The 16,254-nt window shown below is 38.4% G+C and overlaps 1 protein-coding gene across 1 annotated transcript in view; it reads right to left on the reverse strand.

The window, feature by feature from the left end:
• Positions 1-399: 399 nt before the first annotated feature.
• ESR2 (estrogen receptor 2) overlaps positions 400-16,254 on the reverse strand; it is a 75,785-nt gene continuing 59,930 nt past the window's right edge. The window contains exons 9-10 of the mRNA XM_007432429.3: positions 12,306-12,486; positions 400-7,962 (exon numbers count right to left, since the gene is read on the reverse strand). Coding sequence (XP_007432491.1) covers positions 7,785-7,962; positions 12,306-12,486 — 359 coding nt within the window. The 3' untranslated portion in view covers positions 400-7,784. The remainder of the gene's footprint in view (positions 7,963-12,305; positions 12,487-16,254) is intronic.

Genomic DNA, 16,254 nt, shown 5'->3' on the forward strand with positions numbered 1-16,254 from the left:
GTCGCTAGAATAGCTTAGGATGGCATTTGGCCTTACTCTTTTTTAATTGGGAGAGAGGAGAGCTTTGAGTTGCACTTGAAATACAGTAAGTTTACTTGTTGTTTGGTAAAAGTAAAAACTCATGCAGTGTAATTTGCAACTTCAGTAGCACAGTCCTGGGGTCACCGAGGGCAACAGAAAAGAGGTGGCTCAACTCAAAGCTGCCTGTCGAATTCCTGGGTGGGCTGAGTTTTTTGTTTTTGTTTTTTTTTAATTTGAGATTTCCTCCTCTTAAATATTTTTCTCACCAGAATGGCAGGAATTAAATTTAAAGCTAACCCATCATGACACAGTGAAATCAGGAGTCTAAACAAGAAACTAAGAAGAATGAAAAAGACAATTGCCTTATAGAGTATTGTTTTTTATTTATCACTTACATCCTACAAACACATTACTGGGGCATGGGGATGGGGTGGGGGAAACAAGCTTTACATTTGTAAAAAGCAGCTGAGAAAGTGTCAGATTTCACACTTTACCCCAAATTTGGCTTATGTTCACAAAATACTTGGAAAGGCACCAAAAATAATTCTAAAAACATTTCAGTTTTCAAGCTGCTAACAATGCAAGTACACATTCATATTTATCTTATGGTTTACAAAACACTGTAGGCAAGGAATGCTATCCAGGCGTGTGGCAGGAGCTACAGAATGCAGATACCTTGAAACTCCCTTTTGTGCAAACAAGTGCCATTAATTCAAAGGACCTTCTTTTCTAAATACTTGTGATAAGCATTGCAGTGGGAAAAAATGGGCAAAACAATGCAGATCCACAGTGAAATACCTGCCAGAGCAGCAAGATGTAGAAATAGCCAATTGCTCTTCAGGAAAGCAAACCACAGATAGGCTTACGTGTTAACAACTTAAGAGGAAGGGAAGTAGTCTTGTATTTTGATCAGCCACAAGAGCAAGCAGAGGCTCTGGATTTGATCTTACCGCTGGTTCTCAAGGCAATTTTTCAACTGCTATTCAAAAGTATGTGTAATTTGGGACCGTGGTGTCTGTACGTCTATACAATAAGACATTATCTGAAGAGCCTTGGTTGGTTAAAAGAGTACCAATGCATTGACTGGGCTGTAAACTGCTTGCCCAAAGAATGGTCACCAGATTTATCTTCTTTCCACCCCACAAATCTGCCTGTGGCTCCTTACAAATCTTCCCACGGGTCAGAGAGCATAATTTAATAGGGTGACAGAAATATTTTTCCACAGAGACACCCACGGGTTGTTTGAACTTTTTAAAACTGTGCAAGGTTGGAGAATTTTTCCATATCCTTGAAGAAGTAATCTACATTTTGAGAATTGTTTCTGTTACTTTTTTGAAGAGTGTCCTTACTGTTTCCATCTACCTTTCTTCATTTATGTTTATTTTAAGTTTGTCCTGTTGATTTTAAAGGGGACTAAAATCTATTACCCAAGGGATTAAGGTCTAAAAGGAATTCATTAACTGTCTGAATTTATTTTGAAGGCCAACATTTTCAGAGAAGCCAGCCTCCTTTATTTATAGAGTTATAATAATGTAATAAGTGTTGGGAGGGTTTATTGTCACTATGCTTCTGTATTAGAAGTCACTGGGGTTTTTTTTCAGTGATAATAATCACACTTACTCAAGTTGCCTGTTAATAAAATTGATGCACGTAAGAGCCATCAAATGCCTTCATTTGTGCTCACAGGAATTGCATGCTGAAATTTATGTCCCCAGACAATGAGCTAACATTCTTTACATCCCACAGAAGCCAATAAAATATTGCAATATAAATCACTGAGAAAATCTATCTATGTGGTTGCTAGGAGTCAAAAACGATTTGATGGCATATAACCAATTAGAATATCTTAAAAACAGCAAAATGAGGATGAGGATGATGCTGATGGAGAAAATACATGAAGAAGGCCTATGATGATATAAAATGGCCATGCCAGCTGGGATTCTGAGAGCTGTGACACTAATGCATTGAGAATTTTATGTAGCAGCACATGGTTTTTAAGGACAATATTCAATCATTGACAGGGCATGTACCTGGCATGCAGAAATCCCTTTTTTGGTCCATGCATCTCCAGACAGGTCTTCTGTCTTCTGAGACCCTCAAGAGTAATTACTGGGCTAAATGGATTAAAACTTTGGAACATGCATTCCCAAAAATTATCATATACAGTTTTAAAGGAAACCTGGCATTATGACTTCTCCTATGGTGAATACTCAAGAATGCTTTTAGTCTGTATAATCTACTGCTTCATTGTAAATGCTGGAAAGCTTATTTAACTACCTCTTAAAATTTCTGAGATTTTAGTAAGGATTACCCACAAACCTTCAAGCAGAACTTTCCTTGGTATAGGAATAAAAGTTGAGATTCTCAAGAATTTGAATGCTCTTTTTGCACTCTTGAAGAATTACATTTTATGCACAGCCTTGATAACATCTACTCTGTCTTGTCCTATTCATTCTATACTTTATAAAAGCTCAGTTAGCTCACAGGCTGTTGGACCAGAAAGATGCCTGGCTGTATTTTTGCATTTCTCTATTAAATGCACTCAGTCTTACTTCATGTTTAACAGATGATGATTTTTTAAAATATTGTCATATTTTCCTATTACATTAAAAAAAATTAGCATATTGATGCAATAAACTTACATGTCCTCCATATGTTCCTGAGACAAATTTCAGAAGTATTTCCTTACAATATCTTCACAGATACATATATACATTTTAAAAAAATTGTCAATGGGTGACTGTAAAAACAAATGGCAATGTGTAAATGTGCTACCACAGATCAAACACTACATTCATCACTAATAACCAAATGATAAGACATCATTGCGGTACTCTCTAAGAACAAATCTCATGTAATTGCTTGATCTTTATTTGGTGACTATATAATTGTTCATATAAGATGACCAAAGTAAAATGAAGAGAAAGAAGCTATATGGTGCAGTGTAATAAATGAATAGATGAAGCTATGCTGAGGATGAGGAAAAAAATTGCAAAGACTTGGGGAATACCTGACACTGAGCAACATGGTGAATGAGATTTCCTTGATAGTTCCTCTCCATGCTACTTAATTGTGTGTCACATGGTAAGGCTAAAAATAAATTATTCTGTCAAATTTCTCATCTTTCTGGTTGCAAGTCCTCTTTTGCTCCATTGTTAATGAATTCAGTAGAAGAGTTGCACAATATTTGTACACATCTTCTGGACACTTCTTTCTTTAAGGAACACATATTTGTACACATTTGCCTAGCATCCATACTTTTTGAGAACAACTTTCCCATAGAAAAAATGCATTTTGAGGATAATTTTTCTTTAAATATATGCATTTTTGTCTATATTTTTCCTAAAGTACATGTTTTTCTTGTGGTGTTGTTTTGAGTTTGAGTTGAGTTGTGAACTGTGTAACAAAGTTCTGAAAATTCTGATTTCGGTGTCTTCAAAAATGTTGAATTGCTCATATACAGAATTTCTAAACTGACCCATTTACTTGGTCTAATTGGAGATCTGCATAGCATCACTGTAATATGCCACCATACAATTTAGCCTAAGCCTGTGAACAAAAGATGCACGCATTACCTACAATACAACTGAAGTCATAGAACAGGTGCTGCTCATGAGGGAAGGAGCAAAGATAAAGCTTAACAAGTGAGATTTGAAGGTTTGGTAAAGGAACAAAGAGATGCTTCTTAAGGGCTATGAAAACATATAGCCAAAAAATCCAGTAGGGTAGTTTGTGCAGGGACAAGAGAAGCTTAGCTAGATCACATCCTTAAAGGTAGCCGTATTACACTGTTGCAGAAACTACAAAGGAGTCTGGTACCCCTTTGCAGATGAACAGATTTGTTATGGCATCAGCCTCAATGGACAAAGAACCCTAGTTTACTAAAGTGGGTATGGGTTCTCCAGCACTCCATTTAGCAACACCCTACTTGATTTTTGTTTTTTTCTTTCCCCAAAATAAAAATGGAAGTGGGAACCAAAGATCTCTGGGAAACCAAACTGTTTGAATTGCCAATCTCAACCCCCACCCTCCAGGCCTGCCAAACATCCCAAAACTGTGCACGTATTCCTATATGTGGCTGCTGTTATCACACGTACAGATGACTGTTGTAGTGAAGGATGCCTCGAGTCTAATTCAGGAAAAAAATGCATTGATCAGACAATGGGAAAACTCTGATGTTGAACTTTCTACCGTAGCCTATAAATCCCAAACACTGAACACTGAACTTTGCCATTCACACACATTGTTTTCATAAGTGTCTCAGCCAAACTCCTGTTCCTTACTTTGGGCTCTCTAGAGTAGTGTTTCTCAGACTTGGCAACTTTAAGAAGTATGGGCATCAACTCCCAGCATTCCCCTACCAGCCCAGGGGGAATTCTGGGAGTTGAAGTCCACACATCTTAAAGTTGCCAAATTTGAGAAACACTGTTCTAGAGCAAAAAAAGAACAAGTTCCTATTTGCAGTTATCTCCACCCCAACCTGGAGACACATCCTCCCGTGTCAACTGAAGAGGTGGGAGAAATGCTCTGAACCACATCTGAAGTCGTTGACCACTGGACTTCTGAGGACTTCTGATTCCAATTCTATCCTTTGTACCATAAAGAAAATACCAGATTGGGAGTACAGGTTCAAAACAAAAGTGCAAAAGCTCATTGATGTGTCAGATCACATCAGGCAGCTGAGCACATCCAAATTATTTCATGTGCACAGAACTAAATGTAATATCTCCATAGATTGGTTGTTCTCAGCTTTTATTGCTCATGCTAATCACTACATTGTGATTAGCGAGAACCAGTTTGGTGTAGTGGTGAAGCCACCAGGCTAGAAATTGGGAGACCGTGCATTCTAGTCCCCCCTTAGGCACAAAGCCAGCTGGGTGACCCTGGGCCAGTCACTCTCTCTCAGCCCCAGGAAAAAGATGGCAATGGCAAACCACTTCCAAAAAACCTTGCCAAGAAAACTGCAGGGACTTGTCCAGGCAGTCACCAGGAGTCAACACTGACTCGAAAGCACCAAAAAAAATAAATAAAAAATCACTACATTGACATCAAAAGCTGTTAAGGGACCATTGAATAAGCCCATGGCCAGCAACATGCAGCATCCACAATCTTCTCAGGTGCCCATAAGATCCCCCCCTCCCAATCAATCAGTTCTTATTATTCAATTTTAAAATGTTTATTTGCTGAAACTCCAAGATTTGGCAGTCTCACAAGATTTTTGTCATTTAAAAAAAAAACCTTATATATGGAGCCTGTAACATAGACTATCTGTAGAACCTTTGCAGAATCCCAGTGGTTCCTGGACCACAATTTTGCAGCTGTGGCCACAGAGATTCCCATTGGGAATGAAAAGTTAATGGGGAAAATGCCCTATCATTGGATATTTCCCCCCAAAAGAAAAAAGAAAACTTCTCGTCTTTGTCCAATTGAAATCAGGCAGTTTTTCCATGACTTTCCAATTAATAGGGTTGTTGTTAACTTTTCCGTCTCTGTAGCCTGGGGGTTCTCAAGACAGCTGACAATCAAAGATAAACATAAACAGTTAAAATGTGATTTAAACCATTTAAACTAATTATTAACCAATTCATACTGAAAAGGGCTGGTTACAGAGAAAGGTCTGGACTCCTCTCCTAAAAGCTGAAGAAGGAAGAGGCTGAGCGTGAATCTGCAGGGAAGGCATTCCAAAGGTTGGGAGCAACGGGGAGGAAGCGCTTTCTCACCTGTCCAACATACAAACCTTGGAAAGGATCAGCATCTTTAAGAGGGCATCTCCTGCTGATCTTTATCTTTGTGGAGTTAACATGACTGAGTATAATTAATTTAAATGATTCATCATGATTGGTTTTTTAAAAATTATTCTCAGAGATTTACCATGGTTGGTTAAGTATAAAATGTAACATGGATGTTTTAGATATTGCCTATATCTCACAAACCGCCTTACTGAATTGCAGTAGGCTATATGTGGAATGAATGAATGAATCATCATGACTGGACAGGATGAAACTGAGATGAGTGGTCTTAGATCCAAAGATGTTTAGGACTAAAAATCAAAAAAAGTTGCTTTTTAACGAGATGGGCAGTGACAAATCTGATATATAAATAAATAAATAATTTTAAAAAAAACAATAACTGTACCCAGAAAATAACTGACAACCAGATGTATTTCAGGAGGCATGTAAGATCTTCTCAGTACTGTGTCTAACTTAGCAGCCTAGCCATGGAGATCCACCAATGGGGGGCCAAGGGATAAAATACATGTAAAGATATCATAATGTAAATATTGTGAGTTACATACTTGCCTTAAACATTGGAATGTAACTACCTAAAGGCAGAATATGTGTGTCAATATTTTCTGTTACTGTGGCTACTGTGGCTGTTGCTGAGCTTGGTTGCCCCATTTTGTACCAACTGAAGTTTCTGGACACTCCTTAAAGGGAACTCAACATGAAGAGCACTACAGTCAGGCACAGATCACTGTTTCCAGGTCTGGTTCAGGGATGCTAAATCCTGCACTCCTAAAGGCCTTTCCTAGGCTAACTTTTTTATCCCAGGTGCTTGTATACAAAACTCGCATATGATACAGATCATTCTGCAAGCTTTAGAATAATGTATGCATTTACATATTCATATGGAACAATAATGCATACACAATTCCTTAACTGTCCTTAATTATGCCATCAGCTCTGACTACGCTTTATATATTTGGGTAGAGCTGCCTTCTACAGTGAGAAGCTGGTGGAGATACATGGATGTGCATGAGGTGGCTGATCAGGCACATTCTATCTGGTCCTCCAAAAGGCAACTCATCTCCTATTTTGTACTTTTAGGTTTATCTGTAGACACCTGAAACTCTTCTCCTTATTCATATCAAATAACCATAATTATTTTGATCTTCTGTAGTTCAAATATTACATCACTATTCACAAATGCTGAATATTCACTGTAATAATTCCTTCACAGCAACAGCAATATATTGTACAAGCTTCTAAGAGGAAATAAAGCCACCCACTTAGGTACTTGAACACAGAAATCAAATGCATGGTAAATGCTCAGATAGCAGTCAATACAAACTGGGGCTTAAATGCTTCTAGTTCGTTTTATCAGAACGGATCCAGAAACAAGCTCTCCAGGACAAGGCTTTGCAATTAAATATGAGGACCTGCTCAATATTCCCCTTTACTAACTTATCTAAAGTACACTTGCACAATGGAAAAACATATTAATGTCCGTTGCAATTAACAAGCTGAACAACATGCATTTCTAATGCGAGCAGAGTTCTTCCTGTTTGCTGTAATGTGCAGCTTGATGCACTGATGAACAGCATCATGCCAAACTATTCAGTTTCTTATCAGAAGTTGCCTCTCTTTCTGCCCTGTCACACATTTGTTGTGGGATCTTAGACTTATGAGTTGTCCAGCTTTCCTTTTTGTAAAAAAGCTTATTTTGGCATCTACCTGGGATACCGTGAAGCTTAAGGCTGTTTTGGCACTTAAACAGTCTCCTCTAGAAGGCACTCCAGAAATGCAACATTTGATAAAGCCACAAATCTTCAGCAGGCTTTTCAGTTCCAACCACATGGGGCTTTTCTAAAACTGTCTAAGTTGACAGACAACATTCAGTCTGAAAAAGATTTAACAAATAGTCCAGTAAAAATTGTAAAGATGTGGTTGTCTTCTTAACAGCAAATATCCAAAGTTTTGATCTGGATATTTCTTTCATTCTTTTTTTCTTTGGGTATTTCCTGGTTTTGGACTTCAATGAAATCACTGCTGAATTCCATCTGTTGCCTCTGTTTGTTCCAGTGGACTATTCTCAGAATTGGAGACAGGTGTTTTCCTGTGACTTCGGACAGTGTGAGCATTGAGCATCTCCAACAACAAATCATAGACTGGTACTACATTCTTGCACTTCATACTAAGAAGATGCTCCATCCCTTTGTTACTGTAAAGAAAACATTGTGATCAGAAAGAAGTGCTGGGATTTAAAATACAGAGATGCTCTAGGACAGGATCAGCAACATTTTTAAATGGTCCACACCACTACACAATTTTGCATAACAGAATATAAGGATTGGAAGGTGCTTTTGAGATCATCTAGGCCAGTGTTGTCCAAACTTGGCCACTTTAAGATGAGTGGACTTCAACTCCCAGAATTCCCCAGCCAGCATGGCTGGCTGAGGAATTCTGGGAGTTGAAGTCCACTCATCTTAAAGTGGCCAAGTTTGGACAACACTGATCTAGTCTAACTCCCTGCCCAGTCAGTAATACTACTACAGCATCCTTGATAGAGGACCACTTTGCTTGAACAACTCCAGAAAGGAAAAACCACTAACTCCTGAGCTCTGAAATAAAATGGATTTAGAATATTAAAATGAATACAAAGTAAACATTAACATTTAAAAAACCTCAAAAAATTAAAACTTCAAAACAGAAAAAAACTTGAAAGAAAATTTATAAAATAAAAAAAATGAAAATGTTAAAAACTTTACCAGTTCATTTGCTCTTCTATTTTATTTTATTTTTTAAATCATAGCACTCACAGGAATTTCATTGCAGGCTCCACTTCTACAGCATTGGAAACTCATTCTGGGGACGGGACAGTAGTATCAACAGACATTTCCATACGGCACAGTTTTCACTCCATTTTATCTCACAAACCATTTTGAAGCTAACTTCTACCAGACTTGAAAGACTGAGATCACACAGGAAAGACTACAGTCCAATAGTTCTTTGTCCGAGTGACCAACAGAAGAGTTCAAAAACAGAATTCAAGCAATGTCTGCCACCCAGGAGTTTCTGGAGTTCTCATAATTGTGGCTCTGGAGAGCTCACATAGTGTAAAACCCAACCAAACATACACGATAAGAAAATAAGAAAAGTGATGGCTGCTGAGAACAAACCCAGCTCTCGTCACAAAAAAGACACACTCACAGTGACAGGCTCACCTAACCTCCTGACCTCCTGCCTGAGGTGCAGCTAATCAGGTGGCCTGTATTCCTTCCCTAGCATACTGTAGTTAGATTGCAACCAACATTGAGAAAGAATTGGCTTGTACCCAGGAGTTGGGGGGCATGGAGAAGCAAGATCAAAGCCAAAAGAAGCACAGGCTACCCCCCAAGCCATCACATTGCATTGTTCTGCTTTCAGAGAAGACAGAATAGATCCAGACTATTGCCAGTTCAGCCCTTGAAATGAAGAATGTTGCAAGGACAGGCAGGCCGTGAGCTGATTTGGGAGCAGCACAAAGAGGGCCAAGGGAAGGTCTCTCCATTTTGTAAAAATCACCGGGTCTATGTTTCAAAGTTGAAAATGAGCAATTGGATACGCTGAGACTTGATTTGGAGGAGAAGGGGCAGGAAGACTAGATGATGCTCTGGCACATTATGGGCACACTGGAAACCCCAGATCTAATTGCTATTCATCCAGTAAAGTAAGAGGAGGAAGAGCATTTAAAATGCAAATTACTATTCTGGCTAATGTAGATTTCTGGCTGAAGTAAGGACTGTCCAAATGCTGCTGGTCAGCTGCTAGTTTGAAACAATGTGTTTCTTAGCTTCTGAGCAGCCAGTAATTGGGTTAATGGAAAAGTTTTTATAAAATGCAAAACAAGCCAAAAGTCAGCTTGTGCTATTATTTACCCTCACTGATGGTAGAGTCAATATTCATTAGGCCAATTCCACATGATGATTCAACCTTTTTAATGTGTCTTTTTAAAGGTATCAATATATTTTCCAGTGCCAGGTCAATATTTTAACAGAACTACTGAGCAGACTTTCACTGCCATCACAGATTAAACAACTTACATGGAAGAGGTGTGTAGAAGAGTTTTAAAAAAAGGATAACTGGGAAATCTAATCTGTTAAAATGAATCTACTCTTTCACCAAGAAAAAATCAGGAATATTAATGGCCATTGCCTTTCAGCTGTTTTGAAAGATTGATGATGAAACAAGTAGTTTTAGTTCTGACAAGCAACACAAGTAAGATTTGCCTCTACAATAATGCAGGATTGTTTCTTCTGAGTCCAGCCATAGTAATTCGGTGGAAAATGAAGGAAAATGTATTTTGAAGTGGAGGATGCATGGTTTTTCACAGAAGCTGGCTGCCTTATTAACTTACTCTGAGGAGTTCTCAGAGAGAATCATCCGAGAAGGTGGGTGCTCTAGAAAGTCTCCAGGCCTCACTCTGAGCTAAGTATTGGGTTTAGCCAATCTGGGGTTGGGCCAAGGTAGGGGAGCCAGGGGCCAGCCCCTCTCTGTCATCTTTTGCAATAAATCCTGTGAATAAGCTACTTTATTCTTCTAATGGTAGATAGAGATGGCCCTGTTCCCAGGTATTTCTTCTATTGGGGAAATAAAAATGGTCTATGATGGGGACAGCTTTCTTGGCAGCAGTGTCTTGCTTACGGAATTATATCACCAAAGAGATGCTTCTAGCAGCAGCTAGATCTTCTTTTCTTTTCAAGATTTGTGTGCCTGACAACCAGAGGTGCAGAATCTCTGAATAGACAGATCTCATTCTCTTTGCCAGTGCCAGTTGTAAGCATCTCAGGAAAGCAACTGTACCTGAATGCCTGTTTTATAGATTTTATAGATTTCTTGACTTTTAAACTGGATTTACATTTATTTGGGTCACCATTAAACAGATACCTCCAGGAATGTTGGGCTACAACCCAAGCCAGCCCTAGCCAGCCAGCTGGGCTATCTCTCTCTTTCTTATGGTTCTTCTTTTCTTTAACATACATGGAGACTGGATAACTGTTCAAACACTTGGTGTTTCAAGGACAGGATTAGCTTCTGAAAGGCCTTCAAATAGAAGACTGTTCTCTTAAAGAATGACCTATGAATGGCGAGCTAACAAAAGACTGAGACTTGATTCACCAAGGTTGTTTAATTCAGATTTTGTTTGTTTGTTCGTTTGTTTAAATTTATTAGCCACCTAACTCCAATGGATGGTCTCTCTCAAAACACTGGAATCCCTGAACATTCTGCTCTGCAAGGATGTGTGTGCAAACACTTTCAAGACTAATTTTACTGAAGTTCTACTGTGGATCCACTGCTGTTATGGTCAGTGATATATGCAATTTAGAGGCAACAAAACACTTTAATAGTATAACCTTACAATGCAATATGCCAGCAGAAATGTTGTTATAAAAATCTTTCTGGGCATGGGGCTGTATAAAGGTCTAAACATTTTCATAATTGAACAATATAATATTTTTGTACAACCATAAGATGTACTTTTCTAGCAAGTATTGCCCAAATACTTAATTATCAGCTTTGGCAGCTGGGTATATTTCAGCAACTTGAACTTGGCCTTGTGTTTTCTAAGCAAAATTTCTGAATGAAGGTTTTATGCTTCAGGAAAAGATAACTATTATCTCATCATAGAAGCTATTGCTGTCCATGAATTTTGTATCACACTGAGAATGTCTTAGGTACAATAATATGTAATAGTTTAAAAATGATTAAGTAAAAGAATACGGCTCAGCCCAGCACTCTTGAAATTGCAAAATATATTTTGTGGACATTTATATCAGATTTTATTTTAACTTATTTCTTAGAAGTAAATTTCTTCTTTATTCTATCCCCCAGACCCCCTGAAAACTATGTTTTAATTTCTGAAGGACAGTACTATAACTTAATATTTCAGTTAGATATGTCCTTAATTAAGATTTGCAGAACTTAGAATACATCTGTCTCGGATGCTACTATTTACGTGCCTGAATATTCTCTCCTTAAAAAAAAATGTCCACAGACAATGTGTTGCTAGGGGAAAAGTCCTAGGTGAGGTTGACTGAATATCTTATAATCTGATACAGCAGATTTTTATCATTTGAACTTTTTTTTTAAGCCTATTTTTCAAAAGGAGCTAAGCCCTTCTGGAAGAGACATGCATTTTCCTTTGGGAAGCCAATCTGCAAAAGCCCTGATCAGTTGTCATTCTCCAGCAACAGATCCGAATTATACTGCCTTTTCCAAGCAGGACATTTCATTTACAAGACAATTTGGAATATAATAGTATAGTATCCTATATATAATAAATATAATATGTGTTACGGATGATGTATTATGCAATAAATTGCTATGTATATGATCCAGAAATATATATATATTTACAGTACATTAAATTAACAGGTAACACATGTAAATAGCTATGAAATAATTCATAAGGAGACAGGAAGTGGAGACAAAAAAGTAATGCAGGCAAGTGATCTCTCCTGCTTCATTACCATAAGTAAAAAAGCTAACGGGAGGTATCTCCAACGCCATCTAGAATGGCCTTACCTTGCATGCCGGACATGAGAAAGTAACATCAGCAAATTTGCCAGGCGAGTTGTTTGTTGGGGTAAAGGGATCCCACTTTTGGCAATGACCCACACCAAGGCATCTGTCACAGAGTTTAGCAGATGGCTCAGTTTTTTGTTGCTCTCAGGTTCTTCTGTAGCAGATGACAGTGGAAACATGCCTACACAAGGACACCAAAAATCAATGTTAACTTAGGTTAATGTTAGTGCTAATTAGAAATCCCCTTTCCCTCCCTAGGATTAAATCTGAATTAAAGATTATTTAAGAATCTACTTTATACTATTAATCTTCTTGGGTTTATATTGTTTACAGTGAGGAACAGGTTTCCAAGGTTTCAGGTGAGAAATGTAAATGTTCTCAATTGAGCCTGAAGATTCTGAGAACCAAAACTAGAAATCTTTACATGCAGAGCAACTCCAAACCTACTACAACTCTAATAATGTTCACAATAGCATAGCATATTTGGATACCTGGTCAACCAGTTGTCCACAGATTTGGTACCCTGCAAATATAATTATTTTGGTCATTCTACGAAGTCAGCACTGGAAATTTTGAAATGGACTCTTTAAGCTGGTTCTTAAGACCTAGAAATTTCAGGTATTTTTCCATAGTGCAAGACACTTTTAGAGGGTCAACACCAGTAAACTCTTTCCTTACTTAGAAAGATATTTGGTGCATGGGGTTCAAAGCACTGCATTTATGTGGATTTTGAGGTCACCACAATCTATTATTAAACATAGAAACCTGCTTTATATCGGGTAAAGTATTTGATGAGTCTATCCAACCCAGTGTTGTCTACGCTGACTGGCAGTGACTTTTTAGGGTCTAGAAGTCTTTTTCAGAACCCTTTGTTATCTGATCTTCTAAACTGGAGATGCTAGGAATTGAGCCTGTATTCAAATGCATGTATTCAGCTTCATCATATAATGGGATTCCAAGGGGAAAACAAATGACAGTGTTATTATTTTAAACAGTAGCATCCATGTTTATCAAAATAAATATAAAAAGAAATCATTGCAAGTAATGTTGAACAAATCTTTATTGTGCTTTAATGCCAAACATGCATTAGACAAAGCTGTTAAACGTTGCTGAGAACAGACAGCCAAGGCATCCCTGTTAACCTTGAATGAAAAGATAATCCAATGTCCATTCCGAGGCAGTAGCTGTATTAGATGAACTTTCAAATTTCCAAGAACTCTTTCTCAAACAGAAATCCAGAGGAAAGCTGGGGGGTGGGGGAGAGAGAGGAAGGGGGGAGAGTGGCAGGGAAAAAAAGTGGCTTGTGTAATGTAAATGTTCTCAGTGGCTTGTGTACAGTAGCAGGCCAAGTATATGAAAATTGCAAACATGCACACTGGACCTTATCAGGCACCAAATGTACCTGAACAAAGTTTTCCTAACAAGCAGAAACAGTTCTCTCCCATACTTTTCCTCAAACAACCTCTTGGGCCATAATACTGCACAACATGGACCAAAGAAGTAGCTGAAAGGTGATGTGGAATGTCATGTACAGAGCTCCTAACTTTTCAGCTCTGCATTGTAAGCTATGCCTTTGAGATTAAGTCATTAATTAGTTCAGGAAAATCTCAGTTTAAGAGACTAATTGGAGGGAGAGGTTCTGATATTCCCAATTGTCTATTAAATACAAAAGACATAATTTGCATCTGTTTACATAATTCTGCATAGTAATGTGATTTGCATTGTTTTATGATGATGTCATTACACAAAGGACATTTATTACCACAGATTAATTTAAATTTAACTGTCTAACGTGGGCTACTTCAGATGCAGCAGAATGTCCATCATTTTGAGAGGATGACTGGACAGAAATCTGGCCCACTGCATGCGAAGTCCACTAAATGGGTGTCTGTTAAATCAGAGATAATCTTTACCAGACTCTTCCAAATCTCCCTTGCTCATTCCTGAACAGCAAACGAGCCAGACAGACCAATTTCTTTCTGGTTAGATGGCAACCCTAGTTACATAAACAAACATGCATTGGGTAGGCTGCTTTTTGATGTGCTGATAGCTGAGACGCTTGCCCTTTCAACTGTGAAAAGTGAGAAGCAAGAAGAATAAAGAAATGACCTCAGCTGCTGCAATTTATAGGTATCACTTTAGGAGTCAGCTCTACAGAGCTTAGAATGGGATGGCAGATTGGCTGTTCTCCAGGCAAGTAAAATGAGGTGTCAAGGGTTTGGCTTGTTTAGTAGCTGTGAGGTCAGTTAGACCTACACTGGCACTTCAAACACTGTGATGCAAAGGTGGAGAAGTTATCTAAAGCTATTCGGGACAGGAATTGGCACACAGCTATGCATTTGCTAGGCAAGTCAATTTATTTATATATCTTTGTATTCTCCTGTCTCTCTTTCAGACACGTACAGATACAACAAACCCAGAAGCTATTTACGTGGCCAACTGAATTGCTCTTCATTCAGATCGATTTAATGCTTGTGCCCATATATTTATAAGGAGGTTTATAGTGCAGTAGAGGGAAATATACCTCATAAATGCACCTGGATTGCTAAGAGACTTCTTAGAGATTTAAGTGTTAGAGACATGGAAAAAGCAACTGAAACCTAAAGAATGCCAGCCTCAGTGACTAACAGGAACATATTTCTAATCTCTCATTGCTAAAACAAACAAAAAGAATAATGAGGCACCTCAAAGACTAATAAATCTGTTACTTTGTAAACCTCCATGAAAATTTACACAAGAATCAATTTATTAGCGATAGGATGCCCCCAAACGCTGTCTTGTTTTAACAGCATATTAAATGGGTGCTATTAAGTGTATATATTTACTGAACTCAGCTACTGATGCAAATGTATCTCAACCTTCCACCTTTTTTTTAGTGGTCACATTTATGCTATATCTAGGGAGTTAATGGGTAACATTCCATGCCTTTGAAAGGCAGAATTCATGGAGAATGCTTTCTCCATTACCTTTTTGTTTCTGCGCCTCATACAGCTGTTCATAAAAAGGTGAGCCATGTTTTAGTATCCAGAAATTCCATTAGTTTTAGTATCATTTTCAGTAGCTAGAACAGGTGAAAAACTATATGTTTTTGTTTGTTTGAGGTACCTAACTAGCACTTCAAATTGCACTGAGAAGCTGACTGGCAGTCAATGCAACTCCCAGAGTAAAGTGTTACGTAGGCAAATCAAGATGCACCCAACATTGTACAGGCTCCTGTGATGAACCAGTCTGAGCTTCTTAGTGGCTTTCAAGGACAGCCCCATGTGCAGCGAATTGCAATAGTCCAATCATAAGGTGACAAAAGCATGAGTGACAATGCAAAATGACTCCTGTTCCAAGAAAGGTTGCAACTGGCATGCAAGATCTGCTCCTCAGGAAGGGGCTACAAGTCCAGAGGAATTCTCAGATTGCCAACTAGCTATGTACAGGAGAGCCTGACCCCTTCCGGAACTATAGGTGAACCACCTCTGGAGTCAGAAGGGCTTCGTACCCTCAGCCACTCCACTGAAAGTTCTGCCTAAGTCTGTTCCTCCTTATCCAGATCCTAACAACCTCAGATACTAAGTCAATATCTCTAACACATCATCTGATTGGCCTGTATATAAATATAAAGCTGGTATCATCAGCATAACAAGGATACCTTACCGCATGCTGATGAATTATCTGACCCAACAGTTTCATGTAGATATTAAATAGTAAGGGAAAAAGAGATAAGCCCTACAACATTCCATAACTGAGTAACCATGGATTCAACCTCTCCCATTCCATTAATTGGAACTGACCATTCAAGGAGGAGGATCAACACAAAATTGTGCTTTGCAGAATGATGCCCTGGGTTGATGGCATTAAAAGCTGCTGACAATTCAAGCAAAATCACACTCTTATGCCAGTCTTGCCAGAGGTCATCAAACACAGTGACCAATATGGCATTGGTCCTGTATCCAGGCTT

This window comes from Python bivittatus, unplaced genomic scaffold (genome assembly GCF_059951505.1).
Source record: "Python bivittatus isolate LINGU-HERP-01145 unplaced genomic scaffold, Pbiv_v1 ctg000580_np1212, whole genome shotgun sequence".
NCBI lineage: Eukaryota > Metazoa > Chordata > Lepidosauria > Squamata > Pythonidae > Python > Python bivittatus.